General features: G+C 56.2%; 1 protein-coding gene across 1 annotated transcript; it reads left to right on the forward strand.

Annotated features, from left to right (window-relative positions):
* The first annotated feature begins 7,715 nt into the window (after positions 1-7,715).
* On the forward strand, positions 7,716-23,266 carry MVP (major vault protein). Its single transcript, XM_077273965.1, has 17 exons — positions 7,716-8,052; positions 8,468-8,606; positions 8,771-8,966; positions 9,160-9,280; positions 9,360-9,491; positions 12,681-12,775; positions 13,268-13,504; positions 13,727-13,852; positions 13,933-14,091; positions 14,388-14,626; positions 18,792-18,989; positions 19,475-19,619; positions 19,715-19,926; positions 20,437-20,553; positions 20,654-20,780; positions 22,183-22,371; positions 22,464-23,266. The coding sequence occupies exons 1-17, from the start codon at positions 7,731-7,733 to the stop codon at positions 22,599-22,601; spliced, it is 2,892 nt and encodes a 963-aa protein (XP_077130080.1). The 5' UTR covers positions 7,716-7,730; the 3' UTR covers positions 22,602-23,266.
* Positions 23,267-25,218: the final 1,952 nt, after the last annotated feature.

The following is a 25,218-nucleotide window of genomic DNA, read 5'->3' on the forward strand; positions in this document are numbered from 1 at the left end:
AACATGTTACAGGTAAAGGTTATAAGACGTCTCCAAGCAGCTCGATGTTCCTGTGACCACAGCTGCACATATTATTCAGAAATGTAAGATCCATGGACTGTAGCCGACCTCCCTGGACGTGACCGCAGGAGGAACATTGGAGATAAATCAAAGAGACGGATAATACGAATGGTAACAAAAGAGCCAGAAAAACTTCTAAACAGATTAAAGGTGAACTTCAAGCTCAAGGAACATCAGTGTCAAATCGCACCATCCGTCATTGTATAAGCCAAAGTGGATTTCATGGGAGACGACCAAGGAGGACATCATTGCTGAAAAAAGAATCATAAAAAAGTCAGACTGGAATTTGCCAAACTACATGTTGACAAGCCACAAAGATTCTGGGAGAATGTCCTATGGACAGATGTGAATAAAATGGAACTTTTGGTGAGGCACATCAGCTCTATGTTCACAGATGGAAAAATGAAGCCTATCAAGAATAGAACACTGTCCCTACTGTGAAACATGGAGGAGGCTCTGTTATGTTCTGCTTTGCTGCATCTGGCACAGGGTGTCTAGAATCTGTGCAGGGTACAATGAGATCTCAAGACTATCAAGGGATTCCAGAGAGAAATGTGCTGCCGAGTGTCAGAAAGCGTGGTCTCAGTCACAGGTCATGGGTCTTGCAACAGGATAATGACCCAAAACACACAGCTAAAAACATCCAAGAATGGCTAAGAGGAAACATTGGACTATTCTGAAGTGGCCTTCTGTGAGCTCTGACCTAAATCCTATTGGAAAGAGCTGACACATGGCGTCTGGAGAAGGCGACCTTCACACACGAGACAACTGGAGGAGTTTGCTCTTGAGGAGCGGCCAGAATACCTGTCGAGAGGAGCAGAAGTCTCACTGACAGTTACAGGAATCGTGTGATTGCCTCAAAAGGTCGTGCAGCAAAATATTAAGTTAAGGAACCATCACTTCTGTCCAGGCCGATTTCATGAGGTTTATTGTTTTTTTAAATTCTGTGGACGCATGGCTGAAAAGCAATGTCTGACTCTCATCTGTTCATTTCCATAGATCTTTTATTTATTATTACCTTTGTCAGATTCCAGTGATTTCTGTGACCATTGTTCGCTCTTTCCGTGGGGTGTCGCCTCCATATCCCCCCTGCTCCAGTATCGGTCTTCAGTGGGGGCTGGGTGACGCATTATGTCTGTGCTGAAAGTGATCCGGGTGGCCGAAGGGTCTGGAGATTAAATAGTAGAAGGGTTTATTCAGCACTTTCTACATCGGTGCAGAATTCGGCCTTTTTAACCCCCGGAGCTTATTTTGTTTTTCGCTCCCCTCCTTCCCAGAGCCATAACTTTTTATTTCTCCATCAATATGGCCATGTGAGAGCTTGTTTTTTTCAGGACAAGTTGTACTTTTGAACGACACCATTGGTCGTTACCATGTCGTGTAACAGAAAACGGGAAAAAATTCCAAGTGCAATGAAATTGCAAAAAAAAAAAAAATGCACTCCCACACTTGTTTTTTGTTTGCCTTTTTTGCTAGGTTCACTAAATGCTAAAACTGAGCTGCCATTATGATTCTCCAGGTCATTTCGAGTTCATAGACACCAAACATGTCTAAGTTATTTTTTATCTATGGTGAACAAAAATTCCAAAATTTGCTAAAGAAAATTTGCGCCATTTTCTGATCCCCGTAGCGTCTCCATTTTTTGTGATTTGGGGTCGGGTGATGGCTTATTTTTTGTGTGCCGAGCTGGCGTTTTTAATTATACCACCTTTGTGGAGATACTTTTTTTTTTTTGATCGCCAGTTATTGCATTTTACGACCAATAAAACGTAATTTTGGCGGTTTGATTTTCTTTCTCGTTAAGCCATTTAGCGATCAGGTTAATCCTTTTTTTTAATGATAGATCGGGTGATTCTGAATGCTGCGATACCAAATATGTGAATGTTTGATCTTTTTTTAATGCTTTATTTTGAATGGGGCGAAAGGGGGGTGATTTGAACTTTTATTTTTTTATATTTTTAAACACACTTTTTTTCATCCGCCAGTGCCCATTAACTAGTTAAATGCCACTGTCAAACTGACAGCTGTTTATAACAGCTGACATGTCGCGGCTTTGAGGTGGGATCACCGCAGGAGCCCACCTCAAAGCGGGGGATACTGTTGGCTGACGTACTATCCCGTCAGCTGGCAGAAAGGGGTTAAATGTACAGATTTAATAAGTGAAGGATGGAATATTGGTGCTAAGACTGAGAAAACACAAGAAAAGTTCCTGGCAGCTAGGACCTGTGGGAATGTGCGCTGACCTCATGTGTCTTTGTTTCTCACCCCACACAATGTTTTTCATCTTTCGGTACATTATACGGTAAGATGATGGCGTCATTCAAAACTAAAGCTCAGCCCATAAAAAAACAAGTCCTGATATGGCGGAAAATGAGTTATGGGTCTTGGATGAAGTGGAGATGAAAATAGAAATAAAAATGTCTGCTGCCGTGGGAAGGAGGTCAATACGTTCTCTAGGACGAGACCCTTTACTTCCATCATTATACACGGCTCAAAAAAATAAAGGGAACACTAAAATCCCACCTCCTAGATATCACTGAATGAAATATTCATTACATAGTGGAATGTGTTGAGAACAATAGAACCTAAAAATGATCAACGTAAATCACAACTAATATCCCACGGAGGTCTGGAGTTGGAATGATGCTCAGTATTGTGTGTGGCCTCCATGTGCCTGTAGGACCTCCCTACACCGCCTGGGCATGCTCCTGATGAGGCGGCGGATGGTCTCCTCAGGGATCTCCTCCCAGACCTGGACTAAAGCGACCGCCAACTCCTGGACAGTCTGTGGTGCAACGTGACGTTGGTGGATGGAGCGAGACATGATGTCCCAGATGTGTTCACTTGGATTCAGGTCTGGGGAACGGGCGGGCCAGTCCATAGCTTCCATGCCTTCATTTTGCAGGAACTGCTGACACACTCCAGCCACATGAGGTCTGGCATTGTCCTGCATTAGGAGGAACCCAGGGTCAACCGCACCAGCATATGGTCTCACAAGGGGTCTGAGGATCTCATCTCGGTACCTAATGGCAGTCAGGCTACCTCTGGTGAGCACATGGAGGGCTGTGCGGCCCTCCAAAGAAATGCCACCCCACACCATTACTGACCCACTGGCAAACCGGTCATGCTGAAGGATGTTGCAGGCAGCAGATCGCTCTCCATGGTATCTCCAGACTCTGTCACGTCTGTCACATGTGCTCAGTGTGAACCTGCTTTCATCTGTGAAGAGCACATGGTGCCAGTGGTGAATTTGCCAATCCTGGTGTTCTGTGGCAAATGCCAAGCGTCCTGCACGGTGTTGGGCTGTGAGCACAACCCCCATCTGTGGACGTTGGGCCCTGAGACCATCCTCATGGAGTCCGTTTCTAACTGTGCAGACACATGCACATTTGTGGCCTGCTGGAGGTCATTTTGCAGGGCTCTGGCAGTGCTCCTCCTTGCACAAAGGCGGAGGTAGCGGTCCTGCTGCTGGGATGTTGCCCTCCTACGGCCCCCTCCACTTCTCCTGGTGTACTGGCCTGTCTCCTGGTAGCACCTCCGCCTCTGGACACTACGCTGACAAACACAGCACACCTTCTTGCCACAGCTCGCATTGATGTGCCATCCTGGATGAGCTGCACTACCTGAGCCACTTGTGTGGGTTGTAGAGTCTGTGTCATGCTACCATCAGTGTTGCTTCCTAAATGGACAGTTTGATTTCACAGAAGTTTGATTTACTTGGAGTTATATTCTGTTGTGTAAGTGTTCCCTTTACATTTTTGAGCAGTGTATAATGTTCCATAGAAATCAATGAACGGCGGCAGCAAGAAAATCTGCAGGATCAGATGCAGAAGTTCTGCAATCAGTGCCGCAGTACTGCTGATGTCCATAAGGAGGCAGAGACCAAATCACAAGGGCATCAGAAACTAAAACATCCCTTATAACAAGAAACTCTGCACCAGAGGGAAAAACGGGGACAGCTGCAACCCCATGACTGAGGAGAGAGCGCTGCGCCCCGATATAGAGGAGGGAGAGCGCTGCGCCCCGATATAGAGGAGGGAGAGCCTTGTGCCCAAGTACAGATGAGGGAGAGCGCTGCGCCCAGGTACAGAGGAGGGAGAGCACTGCGCCCCGGTACAGAGGAGGGAGAGCGCTGCGCCCCGGTACAGAGGAGGGAGAGCGCTGCACCCCGGTACAGAGGAGGGAGAGCGCTGCGCCCCGGTACAGAGGAGGGAGAGCGCTGCGCCCCGGTACAGAGGAGGGAGAGCGCTGCACCCCGGTACAGAGGAGGGAGAGCGCTGCGCCCCGGTACAGAGGAGGGAGAGCGCTGCGCCCCGGTACAGAGGAGGGAGAGCGCTGCACCCCGGTACAGAGGAGGGAGAGCGCTGCACCCCGGTACAGAGGAGGGAGAGCGCTGCGCCCAGGTACAGAGGAGGGAGAGCACTGCGCCCCGGTACAGAGGAGGGAGAGCGCTGCGCCCCGGTACAGAGGAGGGAGAGCGCTGCACCCCGGTACAGAGGAGGGAGAGCCTTGTGCCCAAGTACAGATGAGGGAGAGCGCTGCGCCCAGGTACAGAGGAGGGAGAGCGCTGCGCCCCGGTACAGAGGAGGGAGAGCGCTGCACCCCGGTACAGAGGAGGGAGAGCGCTGCGCCCCGGTACAGAGGAGGGAGAGCGCTGCACCCCGGTACAGAGGAGGGAGAACGCTGCGCCCCGGTACAGAGGAGGGAGAACGCTGCACCCCGGTACAGAGGAGGGAGAACGCTGCGCCCCGGTACAGAGGAGGGAGAGCGCTGCACCCCGGTACAGAGGAGGGAGAGCGCTGCGCCCCGGTACAGAGGAGGGAGAGCGCTGCACCCCGGTACAGAGGAGGGAGAACGCTGCGCCCCGGTACAGAGGAGGGAGAGCGCTGCACCCCGGTACAGAGGAGGGAGAACGCTGCGCCCCGGTACAGAGGAGGGAGAACGCTGCGCCCCGGTACAGAGGAGGGAGAGCGCTGCGCCCCGGTACAGAGGAGGGAGAGCGCTGCGCCCTGGTACAGAGGAGGGAGAGCGCTGTGCCCCGGTACAGAGGAGGGAGAACGCTGCGCCCCGGTACAGAGGAGGGAGAGCGCTGCGCCCCGGTACAGAGGAGGGAGAGCGCTGCGCCCCGGTACAGAGGAGGGAGAGCGCTGCGCCCCGGAACAGAGGAGGGAGAGCGCTGCGCCCCGGAACAGAGGAGGGAGAACGCTGCGCCCCGGTACAGAGGAGGGAGAGCGCTGCGCCCCGGTACAGAGGAGGGAGAGCGCTGCGCCCCGGTACAGAGGAGGGAGAGCGCTGCGCCCCGGAACAGAGGAGGGAGAACGCTGCGCCCCGGTACAGAGGAGGGAGAGCGCTGCACCCTGGTACAGAGGAGGGAGAGGGCTGCGCCCTGGTACAGAGGAGGGAGAGCGCTGCGCCCCGGTACAGAGGAGGGAGAGCGCTGCGCCCCGGAACAGAGGAGGGAGAACGCTGCGCCCCGGTACAGAGGAGGGAGAACGCTGCGCCCCGGTACAGAGGAGGGAGAGCGCTGCGCCCTGGTACAGAGGAGGGAGAGCGCTGCGCCCCGGAACAGAGGAGGGAGAACGCTGCGCCCCGGTACAGAGGAGGGAGAGCGCTGCGCCCTGGTACAGAGGAGGGAGAACGCTGCGCCCCGGTACAGAGGAGGGAGAGCGCTGCGCCCCGGTATAGAGGAGGGAGAGCGCTGCACCCCGGTACAGAGGAGGGAGAGCGCTGCGCCCCGGTACAGAGGAGGGAGAACGCTGCGCCCCGGTACAGAGGAGGGAGAGCGCTGCGCCCCGGAACAGAGGAGGGAGAACGCTGCGCCCCGGTACAGAGGAGGGAGAGCGCTGCGCCCCGGTATAGAGGAGGGAGAGCGCTGCACCCCGGTACAGAGGAGGGAGAGCGCTGCGCCCCGGTACAGAGGAGGGAGAACGCTGCGCCCCGGTACAGAGGAGGGAGAGCGCTGCGCCCTGGTACAGAGGAGGGAGAACGCTGCGCCCCGGTACAGAGGAGGGAGAGCGCTGCGCCCCGGTACAGAGGAGGGAGAGCGCTGCGCCCCGGTACAGAGGAGGGAGAACGCTGCGCCCCGGTACAGAGGAGGGAGAGCGCTGCGCCCCGGTACAGAGGAGGGAGAGCGCTGCGCCCTGGTACAGAGGAGGGAGAACGCTGCGCCCTATAACTTGTAGTGATTCTCGATGTACTGCAGGGGGCGCTGGTCCTGTCACGGCTGCAGCCAGTTTTCCCCCCCCACCTGCTGAGGCCTAGATGGCAATAAAAGGGTTAAGCGCTTACATGGAAATCCCTGCAAATACGGTGCAGGGTGATTGGTATCCGGGGTAACAGTAAATAGAGCAGCACATACACCCGGGGCGGCAGCTGCCACAGAGATAGCATTACTACCCACAGCAGCCAATCACAGTGCAGCTTCCATTTTACCAGAGCAGTATATGAAATGAAAGCTGAGCTGTGATTGGTTGCTAGGGGCAACACTGACAGTCTCCTAAATCTCCACCTTTGCATATCTTTTTCCTGTTCTCTGCTTGCTGTCAGTGAATAGAAATATTCTCACATTTACATTCAGAGGCTGAAAACCTGCTGCCCCGCGACTAATAAACACCGCTGTGGTCTGAGCCCGGCGACATCGGGGCACTGGATAAACATATTACATACATACCTCTATATAACGCCCCCTCCCCCGGGCGGCCATGTTCTCTCGTTATCTGTCACCTTTGTCTTCTGATCTCCACCTAAACCTGACATGTGGCAGAACCGGCTCCTCACAATCACCTGAGGAAAGTCCCCGCCATAATCCCCAGAATAACGGAGGCGCCTCCGCCCGCACTGAGCACACAGCCCGCACCCTCATGAGGGCAGTAGTGTGGACTACTACTCCCAGCGTGCTCCTCTCACTTCCCAGGGCAGGCTGAACCCTTTGGGCCTTGTTCAGATGGGGAATTTACAAAAGACGCTGCAGTTAAGTCCGCAGCTGATTTTTGTCTCAGATATACGGCAAACTCTGCACCATAAAAGCTGAGGCGGATTCCTGGTTTTAACGGATTTTAGGAACTTTTTGGTGGAAAATAGTCCTCAGACTCAGCGCTGAGTGTTCGTTACAGTGTCTCGGTGCAGGAACGCCAAAATACAAATCCAAGAAATGCTTCGAGTCTGCTGACGAGCGACTCGTTCATTTGTGTGAGAAAAACACACAAGTTAGAAAAACCGTCACGTGAATTCTTTGGCGCCTTTTCCGTGTAGGAAGTGCAGCGCGTCACGCGGTTTTCCATTAGGTTTCATCAAAGGTTTTTATTACAAAAACGCCGCAGGATCCCATGATATTATTACACAGCACATTAATATTACAGGGGTATAAAAACCGGCCCTAAAAACGGCGCTGAAAACTCGAGTCTACGCCAAGAACCGCCGGCAGTGGTTTTTTTTTTTGTTTATTTTTACACATAGATTTTCTTCCGGCTGAAAAATCCAAATAAAAAACTTATTGTGAAGAAAACGCATCAAAAACCTCTTGGAAAAACACGTAAAAAACTGTCCGAAAAACTGCACCAAAATTTCATGTGTTTTTTTTTTAGTTGTGGAGATTTTATTTTCAGCCTGAAAAATCCACAAATAAAACTGGAATTGGCGCGTCTACACGACAAAAATCGCCAGGTTTCCGGATGGAAACCACCGACGCCATACAGGGTCACCGCCGGCGCTCACGGGGGGCTCCGCGGGGTCTCGCCCCCTCTATTAAGATATTTTCCGGCTGCTCCCATAATAAGGAATCCGACCCTAAATCCGCAGGTGGGAAAGGTGGCGTAACCAGAAGCAGTACCGTCTCACTGCACCATGTGGTGACAAAGCCTGCAGGGACAGAGGGCGCCCCACCCCGGACACATGACAGGTGGAGCGGAGGAGCGGCTGCCGCTGACTGGACGGCCTCTCCCTCCCTCATTGCTGCTTCCTCCTTCAGTCTGCTGTGCTGGGAGCACTGGGAAGGTAACTGGGAAGTGTTGGGGGTCTCCCTGTCCCTATGCGGCCCCCAGAGTGCGCAGATGGGGGGCAGCAGAGGGGGGTGCGCAGAACTTCCTGGAAATGTAAAGAAGACGGGGGAGGGGGGCGTCCTGCAGGGCAGATGGAGGCTGCTTTGGTGCAGCAGTCCGTCCGTCCGTCCGTCCGTCCGTCCGTCCGTCCGACCGTCCGGGAGGGGATGTCGGGATTGTACTTTCACTTCCCAGTCGCGTAGATGAAGGCGGCGAATACGGAGCGTTTATTGTATGTTAGTGGGCGATGATGTCGTAGTCTGGGCCCCGGTGAGGGTGACGGGAATGATGAGGGTCACAATATCCCGAATCTGGGCGAGTTATAATTCCGGTGCCGCACTCGCTAATCATGGCGTCTTCTCTCCCCCCAGTCGTGTCCGGCCTGAGAATGTCCGAAGAGTCCATCATCCGCATCCCACCGTATTACTACATCCATGTACTGGACCAGAACAGCAACATCTCCCGCGTGGAGACCGGACCCAAAACCTACATCCGGCAGGACAATGAGAGGTGAGACCCTCGCGGGCTGGGGGGGCGTATACATTTAAAGGGGTCTCCTGCTGATCTGCTCGTCACTGATGCGGGGGTCCCTCCTGGGCCACGTCGCACTGTATATCCCATCATGCCTTCCTCCATTGCGCTGACCCGCGTGCGCTGTGTGTCCTGTCCTGCAGGGTTCTCTTCCGCCCGGTCCCCATGGTGATGGTGCCGCCGCGGCACTACTGTGTGATCCAGAACCCGGTGCTGCGGGACGCCGGGCGCAGCGTTCAGTTCGATGACGGAGGACAGGCCAAGCTGCGACATGGCGACCGCGAGATCCGGCTGGCCCAGGACCCGTTCCCGCTGTACCCGGGGGAGCACCAGCAGCTGGTGGGTCCATTTATATATAGCTACTGCCGAATCGCAATGCCCCTCTAAAGCCAATCAGAAGTGAGACCGCCCCCCTGACTCTTCCTGTTTGCAAAGAGTCAGGCGGCAGGAAGGTCATGTGACTCGTTAATTTGTGAGGCCACCAATTAGAATACGCAGAGTTAAACAATGAACTCTTTCCTCGTGGGCTCAGGTCATCACCCCGCTGACCGTGGTCCTCGCCAACACCGCCCTTCACCTGAAGGCTCTGCTGGATTTCGAGGACGCCAGTGAGAAGTTTGTGGCCGGTGACGAGTGGCTCTTCGAGGGTCCAGGTAGGATCTGCTGTCGATGGTCAGTGACTGTGAGCCTCTAATATGGGGGCACTGAGCTGTGACGCGTCGCCCCATGTAGGCACCTACATCCCCCGGAAGGAGGTGGAAGTGGTACAGACCATCCAAGCAACAGTGATCCGGCACAACCAGGCCATCCGCCTGCGGGCGCGCAAAGAGTGCCAGGACCGCGAGGACCGCGCCAGAGTCACTGGTGAGTCCACACATCTGCGGATACCGGGTCGGGGTCTGCCTGCGGATAACGGGTCGGGGGTCTGCCTGCGGATAACGGGTCGGGGGTCTGCCTGCGGATAACGGGTCGGGGGTCTGTCTGCGTATAACGGGTCGGGGGTCTGCCTGCGGATAACGGGTCGGGGGTCTGTCTGCGGATAACGGGTCGGGGGTCTGCCTGCGGATAACGGGTCGGGGGTCTGTCTGCGTATAACGGGTCGGGGGTCTGCCTGCGGATAACGGGTCGGGGGTCTGTCTGCGGATAACGGGTCGGGGGTCTGTCTGCGGATAACGGGTCGGGGGTCTGTCTGCGGATAACGGGTCGGGGGTCTGTCTGCGGATAACGGGTCGGGGGTCTGTCTGCGGATAACGGGTCGGGGGTCTGTCTGCGGATAACGGGTCGGGGGTCTGTCTGCGGATAACGGGTCGGGGGTCTGTCTGCGGATAACGGGTCGGGGGTCTGTCTGCGGATAACGGGTCGGGGGTCTGTCTGCGGATAACGGGTCGGGGGTCTGTCTGCGGATAACGGGTCGGGGGTCTGTCTGCGGATAACGGGTCGGGGGTCTGTCTGCGGATAACGGGTCGGGGGTCTGTCTGCGGATAACGGGTCGGGGGTCTGTCTGCGGATAACGGGTCGGGGGTCTGTCTGCGGATAACGGGTCGGGGGTCTGTCTGCGGATAACGGGTCGGGGGTCTGTCTGCGGATAACGGGTCGGGGGTCTGCCTGCGGATAACGGGTTGGGGGTTGGCCTGTGGATAATGGGTTGGGGTTTGTTCTCAGATAATTGGTCGGGGGTCTGTCTGCGGATAATGGGTTGGCCTGCGGATAATGGGTCAGGGGTCAGCCTGCGGATAACGGGTCGGGGGTCAGCCTGCGGATAACGGGTCGGGGGTCAGCCTGCGGATAACGGGTCGGGGGTCTGTCTGCGGATAATGGGTCGGGGGTCTGTCTGCGGATAACGGGTTGAGGTTCGGCCTGCGGATAATGGGTCAGGGGTCTGTCTGCGGATAACGGGTCGGGGGTCTGTCTGCGGATAACGGGTCGGGGGTCTGTCTGCGGATAACGGGTCGGGGGTCTGTCTGCGGATAACGGGTCGGGGGTCTGTCTGCGGATAACGGGTCGGGGGTCTGTCTGCGGATAACGGGTCGGGGGTCTGTCTGCGGATAATGGGTCGGGGGTCTGTCTGCGGATAACGGGTTGAGGTTCGGCCTGCGGATAACGGGTCGGGGGTCTGTCTGCAGATAACGGGTCGGGGGTCTGTCTGCGGATAACGGGTCGGGGGTCTGTCTGCAGATAACGGGTCGGGGGTCAGCCTGCGGATAACTGGTCGGGGGTCTGTCTGCGGATAATGGGTCGGGGGTCTGTCTGCGGATAACGGGTTGAGGTTCGGCCTGCGGATAATGGGTCGGGGGTCTGTCTGCGGATAACGGGTCTGGGGTCTGTCTGCAGATAACGGGTCAGGGGTTGGCCTGTGGATAACGGGTCGGGGTTTGTTCTCAGATAATGGGTCCGGGGTCTGTCTGCGGATAATGGGTTGGCCTGCGGATAACGGGTCTGGGGTCTGCCTGCAGATAATGGGTCGGGGGTTGGCCTGTGGATAATGGGTTGGGGTTTGTTCTCAGATAATGGGTCGGGGGTCTGTCTGCGGATAATGGGTTGGCCTGCGGATAATGGGTCAGGGGTCTGTCTGCAGATAACGGGTCGGGGGTCTGTCTGCGGATAACGGGTCGGGGGTCTGTCTGCGGATAACGGGTCGGGGGTCAGCCTGCGGATAACGGGTCGGGGGTCTGTCTGCGGATAACGGGTTGAGGTTCGGCCTGCGGATAATGGGTCGGGGGTCTGTCTGCGGATAACGGGTCTGGGGTCTGTCTGCAGATAACGGGTCAGGGGTTGGCCTGTGGATAACGGGTCGGGGTTTGTTCTCAGATAATGGGTCCGGGGTCTGTCTGCGGATAATGGGTTGGCCTGCGGATAACGGGTTGGGGGTCTGCCTGCAGATAATGGGTCGGGGGTTGGCCTGTGGATAATGGGTTGGGGTTTGTTCTCAGATAATGGGTCGGGGGTCTGTCTGCGGATAATGGGTTGGCCTGCGGATAATGGGTCAGGGGTCTGTCTGCGGATAACGGGTCGGGGGTCAGCCTGCGGATAACGGGTCGGGGGTCAGCCTGCGGATAACGGGTCGGGGGTCTGTCTGCGGATAATGGGTCGGGGGTCTGTCTGCGGATAACGGGTTGAGGTTCGGCCTGCGGATAATGGGTCGGGGGTCTGTCTGCGGATAACGGGTCGGGGGTCTGTCTGCGGATAACGGGTCGGGGGTCTGTCTGCGGATAACGGGTCGGGGGTCAGCCTGCGGATAACGGGTCGGGGGTCTGTCTGCGGATAATGGGTCGGGGGTCTGTCTGCGGATAACGGGTTGAGGTTCGGCCTGCGGATAACGGGTCGGGGGTCTGTCTGCAGATAACGGGTCGGGGGTCTGTCTGCGGATAACGGGTCGGGGGTCTGTCTGCAGATAACGGGTCGGGGGTCAGCCTGCGGATAACGGGTCGGGGGTCTGTCTGCGGATAATGGGTCGGGGGTCTGTCTGCGGATAACGGGTCTGGGGTCTGTCTGCAGATAACGGGTCAGGGGTTGGCCTGTGGATAACGGGTCGGGGTTTGTTCTCAGATAATGGGTCCGGGGTCTGTCTGCGGATAATGGGTTGGCCTGCGGATAACGGGTCGGGGGTCTGCCTGCAGATAATGGGTCGGGGGTTGGCCTGTGGATAATGGGTTGGGGTTTGTTCTCAGATAATGGGTCGGGGGTCTGTCTGCGGATAATGGGTTGGCCTGCGGATAATGGGTCAGGGGTCTGTCTGCGGATAATGGGTCAGGGGTCTGTCTGCGGATAACGGGTTGGGGGTCTGTCTGCAGATAATGGGTCGGGGGTCTGTCTGCGGATAATGGGTCAGGGGTCTGTCTGCGGATAACGGATCGGGGGTCTGTCTGCGGATAATAGGTTGGCCTGCAGATAACGGGTCCGGGGTCTGTCTGTGGATAATGGGTCCGGGGTCTGTCTGTGGATAATGGGTCCGGGGTCTGTCTGCGGATAATGGGTCCGGGGTCTGTCTGTGGATAATGGGTCCGGGGTCTGTCTGCGTACATCATGTCACTGGTCTCGCTCTTCTCTTTGTAGGGGAGGAATGGCTGGTGAAGAAGGTCGGCGCGTATCTTCCCGGTGTATATGAAGAGGTCGTGGATGTTGTAGACGCTTTTGTCCTGACAGACAAGGTAAGATAGGACATCACCGTTATCGGCCCATGTCACGCTGCTTGTCTGCGTGCAATCTAAACAGTCAGTGCTGCAGTGTAAATCATGGAGTCTAGGCCTCTGATTAGTCACTGGTTCTGGTACAGCACTTTCCACAATGGTGTTGCTTTCTCCATCCTCGCCATATAAGACCCTGAGTGGAGTCTGGCATTGGCCCCTGTATTTCCCGGGCCCCATAGCTGTGACTTTTATGGGCTCTGTTTAGTAAGTGTAAAGGTCTGTATGTCGCTGTGACCGCTTTACACCCGGGTCGGGGGTGCCAGGCCTCACCCTTCCACCTACACAGTAGAAATGTGACCTCGGCTACAATAAGGGAACACCTGCCGCGGCGGTGAGAGGGCGGCTTTCCACAATCCACCTGACATTGTGCACTCCCTGTTTGCAGAGTTTCCTGCTTTAGGGGAAAGGTTAAAGTGGCAGAACTGCTGAGCAGCAATGATTCTTTTCTTCTAGAAAGCTCTGCACATCCGAGCCACCAAGACATTCAACGATGAGAAGCGGAACCTGCGGCGAACTGGAGAGGAATGGCTGGTCACCATGGAAGACACGGAGGCCTACATCCCCAACGTGTACGAGGAGGTGGTGGGAGTCGTGGACATCACCACCCTCAACAGCCGGCAGTATTGTGTCATCCTGGACCCGGTGGGGGCAGATGGCAAACCGCAACTCGGACAGAAGAAAGTCGTGAAGGTAACGAGGAACTGGTTAATATTTCCACAATGATGATGGAAAACCCAGCGCATCCGACATGTCTGATGATCGGCCCAAGTTGTATACAATATTGCCTAGCTGCATCTCTGTTCCTTTGCCGCGTAGCCCAGCCGCGCCTCTGCTCCTCTTCCGTGTAGCCTATCTGCACCTCTGTTCCTCTGCCGCCGCGTAGCCTAGCTGTGTCTCTGTTTTTCTGTACAGGGGGAGAAGTCCTTCTTCTTGCAGCCTGGAGAAAACCTGGAGTCGGGAATCCAAGATGTCTACATCCTATCAGAGGAGGAGGGTCTGGTCCTGAGAGCTCTGCAGGTCCTGGAGGAGAAGGACGAGGTGGGTATGACCCATGGAGGCGACCTCGGGCTCCTCATCTTCCTCTCCACCATTACATGACTGCTTGTCTCTGTTTTCAGGATGGAAACGATGTTGAGCGAAAACCTGGAGATCGCTGGATGATCAGGGGTCCCCTGGAGTACGTCCCCCCGGTAGAGGTGGAGGTGGTGGTGCGGAGACAGTCCATACCCCTGGATGAGAATGAAGGGATTTATGTGCGAGACATCAAAACAGGGAAGGTAAGTATGACCACCACCATCCCTTCAGCTGCACATGGAGATCTGGCCTCGCAGCCGGGGACACGTGGGTGGCTGCACTCCATCTGTATCCTCATCAGTCATCGCTGGTCAGGAATAGATCATGGATGCCGCTCTGTGAAATCCTAGACGAGCCGCACCCTGAAGCCTGACCTCTGGCACCGCCATCCTCATCATCCCCAACATGTCGGTCACAGGTGTAACCCTTTCCTGACAACACGCCTGTGCCTTACACTATGCACTACAGAGGACTCCACCTGCACTCTTGCCTCCACCAGGTGCGGGCGGTCGTCGGACACACCTACATGCTGACACATGACGAGGAGCAGTGGGAGAAGGAGCTTCCTCCTAATGTGGAGACCCTACTGGCCTCTGGTAAGGACCCCGTGGCAGACAGATCGAACCGCGGGGTCAGAACACAAGAGGCGCAACCCCGAGACAAGACTAAAGTTGTGACCTACCGAGTGCCACATAATGCTGCCGTCCAAGTGTATGACTACCGGGAGAAGAAGGCCAGGTGAGCCGTCTGCAACTTCTCTGCCTCCCCGTCATGATGACCATTTTTGACCTAAAGGGAAACCCTGCTTTCCTTCTCGACTTACCCCCTTAATCCGGACATCTCACGTATTGAGTTTTGGCCGCGACATTGTAACCAAGAGTTCATGTTTGCCCACTGCCTGTGACATGCTGTGTATAGCCTCATTCCTGTCCTTGGTCTTACATCTCACACCTCTCCTGGGCATTTCATCTCTGGCCTCGCTTCTTCCGGGCCTTGCCTCTCTTATCTCGCATCTCCTGGGCCTTGCATCTCATGCCTCTCCTGGGCCTTGCATCTCCTGGACTTTGCCTTTCCTGGGCCTTGCCTTGCCTCTCCTGGTCCTTGCCTCTCACTCCTCTCTTGGGCTTGCCTTTTCCTTGGCCTTGCATCTCGCACCTCTACCAGGCCTTGCCTCCCACTCCTCTCCTGGGTTTGCCATTCCGGGGCCTTGCACCTCGTGTGTCTCCTGAGCCTTGCCTCTCGCACCTCTCCCAGGCCTTGCCTCTTCTGAACCTCACATTTCCCGCCTCTCCTGGGCCTTGCCTCCCTCTCCTCTCCTGTGCTTACCTCTCCTGGCCCTTGCCTCTCGCTCCTCTGCTGGGCCTTGCTTCTTTTGTCTCTCCCATGCTTTGCCTCTCACTCCTCTCCCGTGCTTTGCCTCTCACTCCTCTCTTGGGCCTTGCTTCTTTTGCCTCTTCTGTGCCTTGCTTCTTTCACCTCTCCTGGGCTTTGCCTCACTCTGCTTTGCCTCTCGCTCCTCTCCCGGGCCTTGCTTCTTTTGCCTCTCCTGGCCCTTGCCTCTCACTCCTCTCCTGGCCCTTGCCTCTCACTCCTCTCCCGTGCTTTGCCTCTCGCTCCTCTCCCGGGCCTTGCTTCTTTCTCCTCTCTTGTGCTTTGCCTCTCACTCCTCTCCCGGGCCTTGCCTCTCGCTCCTCTCCCGGGCCTTGCTTCTTTCTCCTCTCCTGTGCTTTGCCTCTCACTCCTCTCCCGGGCCTTGCCTCTCACTCCTCTCCCGGGCCTTGCCTCTCACTCCTCTCCCGTGCTTTGCCTCTCGCTCCTCTCCCGGGCCTTGCTTCTTTCTCCTCTCCTGTGCTTTGCCTCTCACTCCTCTCCTGGGCCTTGCCTCTCGCGCCTCTCCTGGGCCTTGCTTCTTTCTCCTCTCCTGTGCTTTGCCTCTCACTCCTCTCCCGTGCTTTGCCTCTCACTCCTCTCCCGTGCTTTGCCTCTCGCTCCTCTCCCGGGCCTTGCTTCTTTTGTCTCTCCCATGCTTTGCCTCTCACTCCTCTCCCGGGCCTTGCTTCTTTCGCCTTTCCTGTGCTTTGCCTCTCACTCCTCTCCCGTGCTTTGCCTCTCGCTCCTCTCCCGGGCCTTGCTTCTTTCTCCTCTCCTGTGCTTTGCCTCTCACTCCTCTCCCGGGCCTTGCCTCTCGCGCCTCTCCTGGGCCTTGCTTCTTTCTCCTCTCCTGTGCTTTGCCTCTCACTCCTCTCCCATGCTTTGCCTCTCACTCCTCTCCCGGGCCTTGCTTCTTTCGCCTCTCCTGTGCTTTGCCTCTCACTCCTCTCCCGGGCCTTGCTTCTTTCACCTCTCCTGTGCTTTGCCTCTCACTCCTCTCCTGGGCCTTGCTTCCTTCGCCTCTCCCGTGCTTTGCCTCTCACTCCTCTCCTGGGCCTTGCTTCTTTCTCCTCTCCCGTGCTTTGCCTCTCACTCCTCTCCTGGGCCTTGCTTCTTTCACCTCTCCCGTGCTTTGCCTCTCACTCCTCTCCCGGGCCTTGCTTCTTTGGCCTCTCCTGTGCTTTGCCTCTCACTCCTCTCCTGGGCCTTGCTTCCTTCGCCTCTCCCGTGCTTTGCCTCTCACTCCTCTCCCGTGCTTTGCCTCTCGCTCCTCTCCCAGGCCTTGCTTCTTTTGTCTCTCCCATGCTTTGCCTCTCGCTCCTCTCCCGGGCCTTGCTTCTTTTGCCTCTCACTCTGCTTTGCCTCTCACTCCTCTCCCGTGCTTTGCCTCTCACTCCTCTCCCGTGCTTTGCCTCTCGCTCCTCTCCCGGGCCTTGCTTCTTTTGTCTCTCCCATGCTTTGCCTCTCACTCCTCTCCTGGGCCTTGCTTCTTTCTCCTCTCTTGTTCTTTGCCTCTCACTCCTCTCCCGGGCCTTGCTTCTTTCGCCTCTCCTGTGCTTTGCCTCTCACTCCTCTCCCGGGCCTTGCTTCTTTCTCCTCTCTTGTGCTTTGCCTCTCACTCCTCTCCTGGGCCTTGCTTCCTTCGCCTCTCCCGTGCTTTGCCTCTCACTCCTCTCCTGGGCCTTGCTTCTTTCTCCTCTCCCGTGCTTTGCCTTTCACTCCTCTCCTGGGCCTTGCTTCTTTCACCTCTCCCGTGCTTTGCCTCTCACTCCTCTCCCGGGCCTTGCTTCCTTCGCCTCTCCCGTGCTTTGCCTCTCACTCCTCTCCCGTGCTTTGCCTCTCGCTCCTCTCCCGGGCCTTGCTTCTTTCTCCTCTCTTGTGCTTTGCCTCTCACTCCTCTCCTGGGCCTTGCTTCCTTCGCCTCTCCCGTGCTTTGCCTCTCACTCCTCTCCCGGGCCTTGCTTCTTTTGCCTCTCCCGTGCTTTGCCTCTCACTCCTCTCCTGTGCTTTGCCTCTCACTCCTCTCCCGGGCCTTGCTTCCTTCGCCTCTCCCGTGCTTTGCCTCTCACTCCTCTCCCGTGCTTTGCCTCTCACTCCTCTCCCGGGCCTTGCTTCCTTCGCCTCTCCCGTGCTTTGCCTCTCACTCCTCTCCCGTGCTTTGCCTCTCACTCCTCTCCCATGCCTTGCTTCTTTTGTCTCTTCTGTGCTTTGCCTCTCACTCCTCTCCCGTGCTTTGCCTCTCGCTCCTCTCCCGTGCTTTGCCTCTCACTCCTCTCCCGGGCCTTGCTTCCTTCGCCTCTCCCGTGCTTTGCCTCTCACTCCTCTCCCGTGCTTTGCCTCTCACTCCTCTCCCATGCCTTGCTTCTTTTGTCTCTTCTGTGCTTTGCCTCTCACTCCTCTCCCGTGCTTTGCCTCTCACTCCTCTCCCGTGCTTTGCCTCTCACTCCTCTCCCGGGCCTTGCTTCCTTCGCCTCTCCCGTGCTTTGCCTCTCACTCCTCTCCCGTGCTTTGCCTCTCACTCCTCTCCCGTGCTTTGCCTCTCGCTCCTCTCCCAGGCCTTGCTTCTTTTGCCTCTCACTCTGCTTTGCCTCTCACTCCTCTCCCGTGCTTTGCCTCTCACTCCTCTCCCGTGCTTTGCCTCTCGCTCCTCTCCCGGGCCTTGCTTCTTTTGTCTCTCCCATGCTTTGCCTCTCACTCCTCTCCTGGGCCTTGCTTCTTTCTCCTCTCTTGTTCTTTGCCTCTCACTCCTCTCCCGGGCCTTGCTTCTTTTGCCTCTCACTCTGCTTTGCCTCTCACTCCTCTCCCGTGCTTTGCCTCTCACTCCTCTCCCGTGCTTTGCCTCTCACTCCTCTCCTGGGCCTTGCTTCTTTCTCCTCTCCCGTGCTTTGCCTCTCACTCCTCTCCTGGGCCTTGCTTCTTTCTCCTCTCCCGTGCTTTGCCTTTCACTCCTCTCCTGGGCCTTGCTTCTTTCACCTCTCCCGTGCTTTGCCTCTCACTCCTCTCCTGGGCCTTGCTTCCTTCGCCTCTCCCGTGCTTTGCCTCTCACTCCTCTCCCGTGCTTTGCCTCTCGCTCCTCTCCCGGGCCTTGCTTCTTTCTCCTCTCTTGTGCTTTGCCTCTCACTCCTCTCCCGGACCTTGCTTCCTTCGCCTCTCCCGTGCTTTGCCTCTCACTCCTCTCCCGTGCTTTGCCTCTCACTCCTCTCCCGGGCCTTGCTTCCTTCGCCTCTCCCGTGCTTTGCCTCTCACTCCTCTCCCGTGCTTTGCCTCTCGCTCCTCTCCCAGGCCTTGCTTCTTTTGCCTCTCACTCTGCTTTGCCTCTCACTCCTCTCTTGTGCTTTGCCTCTCACTCCTCTCCCGTGCTTTGCCTCTCACTCCTCTCTTGTGCCTTGCCTCCTCTCACTCCTCTCCCGGGCCTTGTGTGCTTCCACACTGTCCTGCTGAAGGCATTTCTACCCTGTTATAATGAGGATGTTGGGAGTGATCTTGTATTCTTGCTGGGGTTTGTATTTACCCGCCTCGTTCTGTCTTGCAGGGTTGTGTTTGGCCCTGAGCTGGTGATCCTAGGCCCCGATGAGCAGTTCACAGTCCTCAGTCTCTCAGGAGGAACCCCGAAACACTCCAATGTCATTAAGGCCATCTGCCTCCTCCTGGGGCCGGACTTCTGCACCGACCTCATCAATATTGAGACGGCGGATCACGCGCGGCTCCAGATCCAGCTGTCCTACAACTGGTGAGTCTGAGGTCAGAGGTCGCTGAGGTCGGGGTGTACGGAGTTGTTATTTATGCGTTTCCCCCTTTATATTCTCCTACACTTTTCTTGGTAATGGGAGCCTTTTAGTCAGCGACCATTTCCCGGCGTTTTGTTTGCATTTACTCATCGGTGAAATATTTCGGGAATTTCTTGTTCCTCGTTTTTTGATTGTCGGTAAGGGAACATTTGTAAATGAGTTATAAGATGGAGCAAATTCTTAAAGGAACCTGTCAGCAGGAAGGGTCTCTCCCCTAATGACCCTGAATTTGAGGACACAACTGCACTAGACACGGAGATTGATTAGGACTTGCCCCTCCCCTGTGATCTCGGACATCCAATCAGCAGAGCCGAGATGGGTCATGTGCCCGCAGACTAGTCTTTAGAGTCAGGTGGGAGGAGCTAGCTCCCTGCGGCGATCGCTAGGTGCAGAAAACGCTGATGTCGGTGTTCTCCGGCTCTCGCAGGCATTTCGAGATAAAGGATAAGACCGATCCGCTGGAGGCGTCAACCATTTTCAGCGTCCTGGACTTCGTGGGCGACGCCTGTAAAGCCATCGCCTCCCGGATCAGAGGAGCCGTGGCCTCGGTGCAGTTTGACGACTTCCACAAGGTGAGACATGAGGGGCCACGAGTACCATCTCTAGGGGCCCCAATGATTTTGTACCGCCATGATGGCCGACCCCGTTCTTCTCCTCTCGCGCCCAGAACTCCAACCGCATCATCTGCTCGGCCGTCTTTGGTTTCGACGACTCGGTGAAGATCCGAAGCTCCTTCAAGTTCCCGCAGAACAACCTGGTGATCACCAGCGTGGACATCCAGTCGGTGGAGCCCGTGGACCAGCGCACCCGGGACGCCCTGCAGAAGAGCGTGCAGCTCGCCATCGAGATCACCACCAACTCCCAGGAGGCGACGGCCAGGTGACGCTCCGCAGCCTCCAATGCCTTGCTCTCTTTCGATTCCTCTCTTGTTTCCAACATCTCTGGTTGCTGTCAGTGACTTGGAACATTCTTACATGCGTCTGGAGGCTGAATAATCTGAACAGACCTCTTACGTCTCACAGCTGAGGGTTTGTTACAGTCACGTCAGTGTGAACAATTTTTTCTTCCATCCTCATGCGTCGTCACGTTACTGTTCATGGGGGGATTGTCCAGACTGGATCCAATTGTAACAAAGCCTCAGCTGTGAGAAGTATGAGGGATTTTTTTTACAAGGTTTATATTTACTTGCAGCGAACAGAGATCCTAAAATCAATTGAGAAATTGCCCCTCATTAATGACTGCAGGAAAACGAGAACACCCACTAAAGGGTTAACACAGAGGGTTGCCTGTGCTGGGATATTCCTGTGCCTGCAGTGCCGCCTTGTGGTGTTAGTGGGTACTGCACCCAGTATTTGGGATATTAACCCCTTTTTTGCTGTCACCCTGCAGACACGAGGCTGAAAGATTGGAGCAAGAGGCGAAGGGCCGGCTGGAGAGGCAGCGAATCACAGACCAGGCGGAGGCCGAGAGAGCGCGCAAGGAGCTGCTGGAGCTGGAGGCCCTGAGGTATGAGGGGAGGGAGGCCCTGTGTATAGGGGTCTGGGATGAGCCCCCTAATGGTGTCTGTGTCGGGGTACCCCGCTAACCCCGTGTCCTCCATTATCAGCACCGTCGTAGAGAGCACCGGAGCCGCAAAAGCCGAAGCGCAGTCCAAAGCGGAGGCCGCGAAGATCGAAGGCGAGGGAGCGGTGCTGCAAGCCAAGCTGCGAGCGGAGGCCCTGGCCATAGAGACGGTGAGCGGGCCGAGCGGTGCCAAGTCGGGCGGGGCGGTGCCAGGCTGGGTGTTGGTGCATGGGGCGGTGCCAGGCTGTGGGTTGCGGGACAGGGACAGATATGGTGGTGCCGGGTGGTCGAGCGGGGCGGTACTAGGCTGGGTGGTGCCAGGCTCAGTGGTGGCGGGTGAGGCCAGGTAGGAAGGTGCTGGGCGGGGTTATGCCGGTCTGGGTGGTGCCAGGTAGTGCGATCGAGCGAGACAGTGCCAGGCTGGGTGGTGCCAGGTAGGGCGGTGATGGGTAGGTGTCACGGTTCACAGGGAAGATACCTTTATCATCCCTGCCGCTCACACCAATTTGTCATGAACCGGGTTTGTTTGGTTGCCCCTGGTTCTTTCTGAAGGGGATTTATCTATATCCCACTTCCCAGTTCCGGTTTTGAACTTGCAGCTCTCTGGCGCCCCCTTACCCTCAGGTCAGACAGGGCACTGCACCTAGGATAATTAGTTGCCAGAAAGGCTGCCTGCTATGTGCTGGCTAATGAGCACACTGCAACGAGGGCGATATAACTACTCCCACTCAGCCGGGAACAATAATTATTAATGCCGTCCGTCTCTACAAAGCCTCCCAAACGCATCTGCTGCCACCAGCTCCGATTTCTTAATTATTAACAGGTCCGGAGCCAACCCAAATTAGTAGCGTAATTCACTTCGGAGGACGTGACAGTTCGTTATAGAGCAAGGAGAGACAAAGCTAGTAATTTTATATAATTTACTCCAAAAAAATGTAGGCAGTGTTTACAGAAGTATAAAAGATATTATAAAGAAAAGTATCGTATGTACAGTACAATTACAAATAAAATGGGATTAAAGCTGAAAAAACACTTACATTTCGTTATCATTTGATCTCATGGCTGACAGTGTGCTGTGGAGGAGACACATCTAGATGCATCACACATCTGTCTCGCAGCTAGACCCAGGACAAAGACTAGTGAAGACTGATGTCTCACTCACTTATCTCCCAGCCTAAAACCAAGGCACTCCCCCTGTGGTGACCTCACTCAGAGGCTGAATCCTCCCTTTTCTTAGACTTATGACAAACCATTTCTATACATAACTCGCTGTGTGAACCTCATATAAGAACAACACAATGATCAGGATGTTCTCCACGTCAGGGGGGTTCTTTTAAGTATAAACAAGGATACATGACTCGCTTAAGGAGAAATCCGCTCCTTGCAACTGGTTGGGTTTTGCTCCTCTCAATTTCAGTGAGCTATAGATCTCTCGATAGACATTCGGAATATATAATCCTTATATCTCTAGCCCGGATCGGTGCCAGTATACATAACTTTAAAAGAACAATAGAGTTCCATGCATTTTCTGTACCAGTGTGTACCTGAGCGCCCTCTTTCTGCCATGTCCAGGATGCGGAGCTGCAGCGGTTGCGCCAGGCTCGCAGTGAGGAGCTGAAGTATCTGCAGGAGAAGAACAAGCTGGAGGTGGAGAAGGAGCAGGAGCTGGCCGACATCGCCATCAAGAAGTTCCGTGGAATGACCGAGGCGATCGGTGCGGGAACCCTGCGGGACATCGCGCTGGCCGGGCCGGAGCTGCAGGTGGGTGCCCCTGTCCTCTACCCGTCCTCGCCCTGCACTGCGGCCGCAGCTTCATATTCTGCAGTCTGACCGTTAACCCTTTGTTCTCCCAGGTGAAACTGCTGCAGGGTCTGGGCATCCAGTCGACACTGATCACAGATGGCTCCACTCCCATCAACCTCTTCAGCACCGCAACCGGACTCCTGGGGCTTCCCGGCATCGTACCCCAAAAGAAAGATGGCGAGAAATGAAACGCCCCCCAACCCAGCTCAGTCATGTGACCAGCCCTGGTCTCTTCCCCCTCCCATCTATCCCATCCCTGTACATGCTATGTGTCCTGTTGGCCTGGGCTCTCCAGCACTATTATGTACTGTACTGCTCCTCCGCGGTAGTTGCTCTCCAGCACTGTTATGTACTGTGCTGCTCCTCTGCGGTAGTTTTTCTCCTTCACTGTTAAGTACTGTGCTGCTCCTCCGCGGTAGTTGCTCTCCAGCACTGTTATGTACTGTGCTGCTCCTCCACGGTAGTTGCTCTCCAGCACTGTTATGTACTGTGCTGCTCCTCTGCGGTAGTTGCTCTCCAGCACTGTTATGTACTGTGCTGCTCCTCCACGGTAGTTGCTCTCCAGCACTGTTATGTACTGTGCTGCTCCTTCGCGGTAGTTGCTCTCCAGCACTGTTATGTACTGTGCTGCTCCTCCGTGGTAGTTGCTCTCCAGCACCGTTATGTACTGTGCTGCTCCTCTGCGGTAGTTGCTCTCCAGCACTGTTATGTACTGTGCTGAGTCCTTACTCCACTTCCATCCCTCCTTGCACTGTTGCAATCACTGTTGAGATCCTGCACGATATTCTCAGGTTCTGACTTGTGCCTTAAGCCCAGTGTGGGGCAGAAATCACTAATAAACCTAGAAACACAAGTTTATCAGTGTAGCGTCCTGTGTGGTGGCGGGGCTTTCTGTGTGCGGGGGTGATGTACTGCATGGTGGCGGGACGTCCTGTGTGATGGCGGGGCTTACTGTGTGCGGGAGCGGGGCTTCCTATGTTCGAGGGTGGGGCTTCCTGTGTCTGTGGGTTCCTGTGTATGAGGGCAGGGTATGTTGTTTGAGGGTTGTCATGTATGAGGGTGGGGGCGTCCTGTGTACCGTGGTGGGGTGTCCTGTGTGTGGTGTTTCCTGTGTATGATGGCGGTGGTTCCTGTGTTTGAGGGGTGGGGCGTCCTATGTGTGGGGGGTCCTGTGTATGAGGGTGGGGCGTCCTGTGTATGAGGGTAGGGTGTCATGTGTATGAGGGTGGGGCACCCTGTGTGGGGGATGGTTCCTGTGTGTGAGGGTGGGGCGTCCTGTGTATGAGGGGGGTGGTTACTGTGTATGAGGGTAGGGTGTCATGTGTATGAGGGTGGGGCGTCCTGTGTGGGGGATGGTTCCTGTGTGTGGGGTGTCCTGTGTATGAGGGTGGGGCGTCCTGTGTGGGGGATGGTTCCTGTGTGTGGGGTGTCCTGTGTATGAGGGTGGGGCGTCCTGTGTGGGGGATGGTTCCTGTGTGTGGGGGTGGGGCGTCCTGTGTATGAGGGTGGAGGTTCCTCTGTATGATGGGGGTGGTTCCTGCGTTTGAGGGTGGGGAGTCCTATGTGTGGGGGAGTCCTGTATAAGATGGTGGGGTGTCCTGTGTATGTGGGTGGGGCGTCCTCTGTGGGGGGTGGTTCTTGTGTATCAGGGTGGGGTGTCCTGTGTATGAGGGCGGGGCGTCCTGTGTATGAGGGCGGGGCGTCCTGTGTGGGGGATGTTTCCTGTGTATGAGGGCGGGGTGTCCTGTGTATGTGGGTGGGGCGTCCTGTGTGGGAGTGGTTCCTGCGTATGAGGGTTGGGCGTCCTGTGTGGGGGTGGTTCCTGCATATGAGGGCGGGGCGTCCTGTGTATGAGGGCGGGGCGTCCTGTGTGGGGGATGGGTCCTGTGTATGTGGGTGGGGTGTCCTGTGTATGTGGGTGGGGCGTCCTGTGTATGAGGGTGGTTCCTGTGTATGTGGGTGGGGCGTCCTGTGTATGAGGGTGGTTCCTGTGTATGTGGGTGGGGCGTCCTGTGTATGAGGGTGGTTCCTGCGTATGAGGGTGGGGCGTCCTCTGTGGAGGTGGGGCGTCCTGTGTATCAGCGTGGGGCGTCCTGTGTATGAGGGCGGGGCGTCCTGTGTATGAGGGCGGGGCGTCCTGTGTGGGGGATGGTTCCTGTGTATGAGGGTGGGGCGTCCTGTGTATGTGGGTGGGGCGTCCTGCATATGAGGGTGGGCGTCCTGTGTATGAGGGCGGGGCGTCCTGTGTGGGGGATGGTTCTTGTGTATGACGGTGGGGCGTCCTGTGTATGTGGGTGGGGCGTCCTGCATATGAGGGCGGGGCGTCCTGTGTATGAGGGCGGGGCGTCCTGTGTGGGGGATGGTTCCTGTGTATGAGGGTGGGGCGTCCTGCATATGAGGGTGGGCGTCCTGTGTATGAGGGCGGGGCGTCCTGTGTGGGGGTGGTTCCTGTGTATGAGGGTGGGGCGTCCTGTGTATGTGGGTGGGGCGTCCTGCATATGAGGGCGGGGCGTCCTGTGTATGAGGGTGGGGCGTCCTGTGTGGGGGATGGTTCCTGTGTATGAGGGTGGGGCGTCCTGTGTATGTGGGTGGGGCGTCCTGTGTATGAGGGCGGGGCGTCCTGTGTGGGGGTGGTTCCTGTGCATGAGGGTGGGGCGTCCTCTGTGGGGGTGGTTCTTGTGTATCAGGGTGGGTGTCCTGTGTATGAGGGTGGGGCGTCCTGTGTATGTGGGTGGGGCGTCCTGTGTATGAGGGTGGTTCCTGTGTATGAGGGCGGGGCGTCCTGCATATGAGGGTGGGTGTCCT

Source organism: Ranitomeya variabilis, chromosome 7 (genome assembly GCF_051348905.1).
Source record: "Ranitomeya variabilis isolate aRanVar5 chromosome 7, aRanVar5.hap1, whole genome shotgun sequence".
Classification (NCBI taxonomy): Eukaryota; Metazoa; Chordata; class Amphibia; order Anura; family Dendrobatidae; genus Ranitomeya; species Ranitomeya variabilis.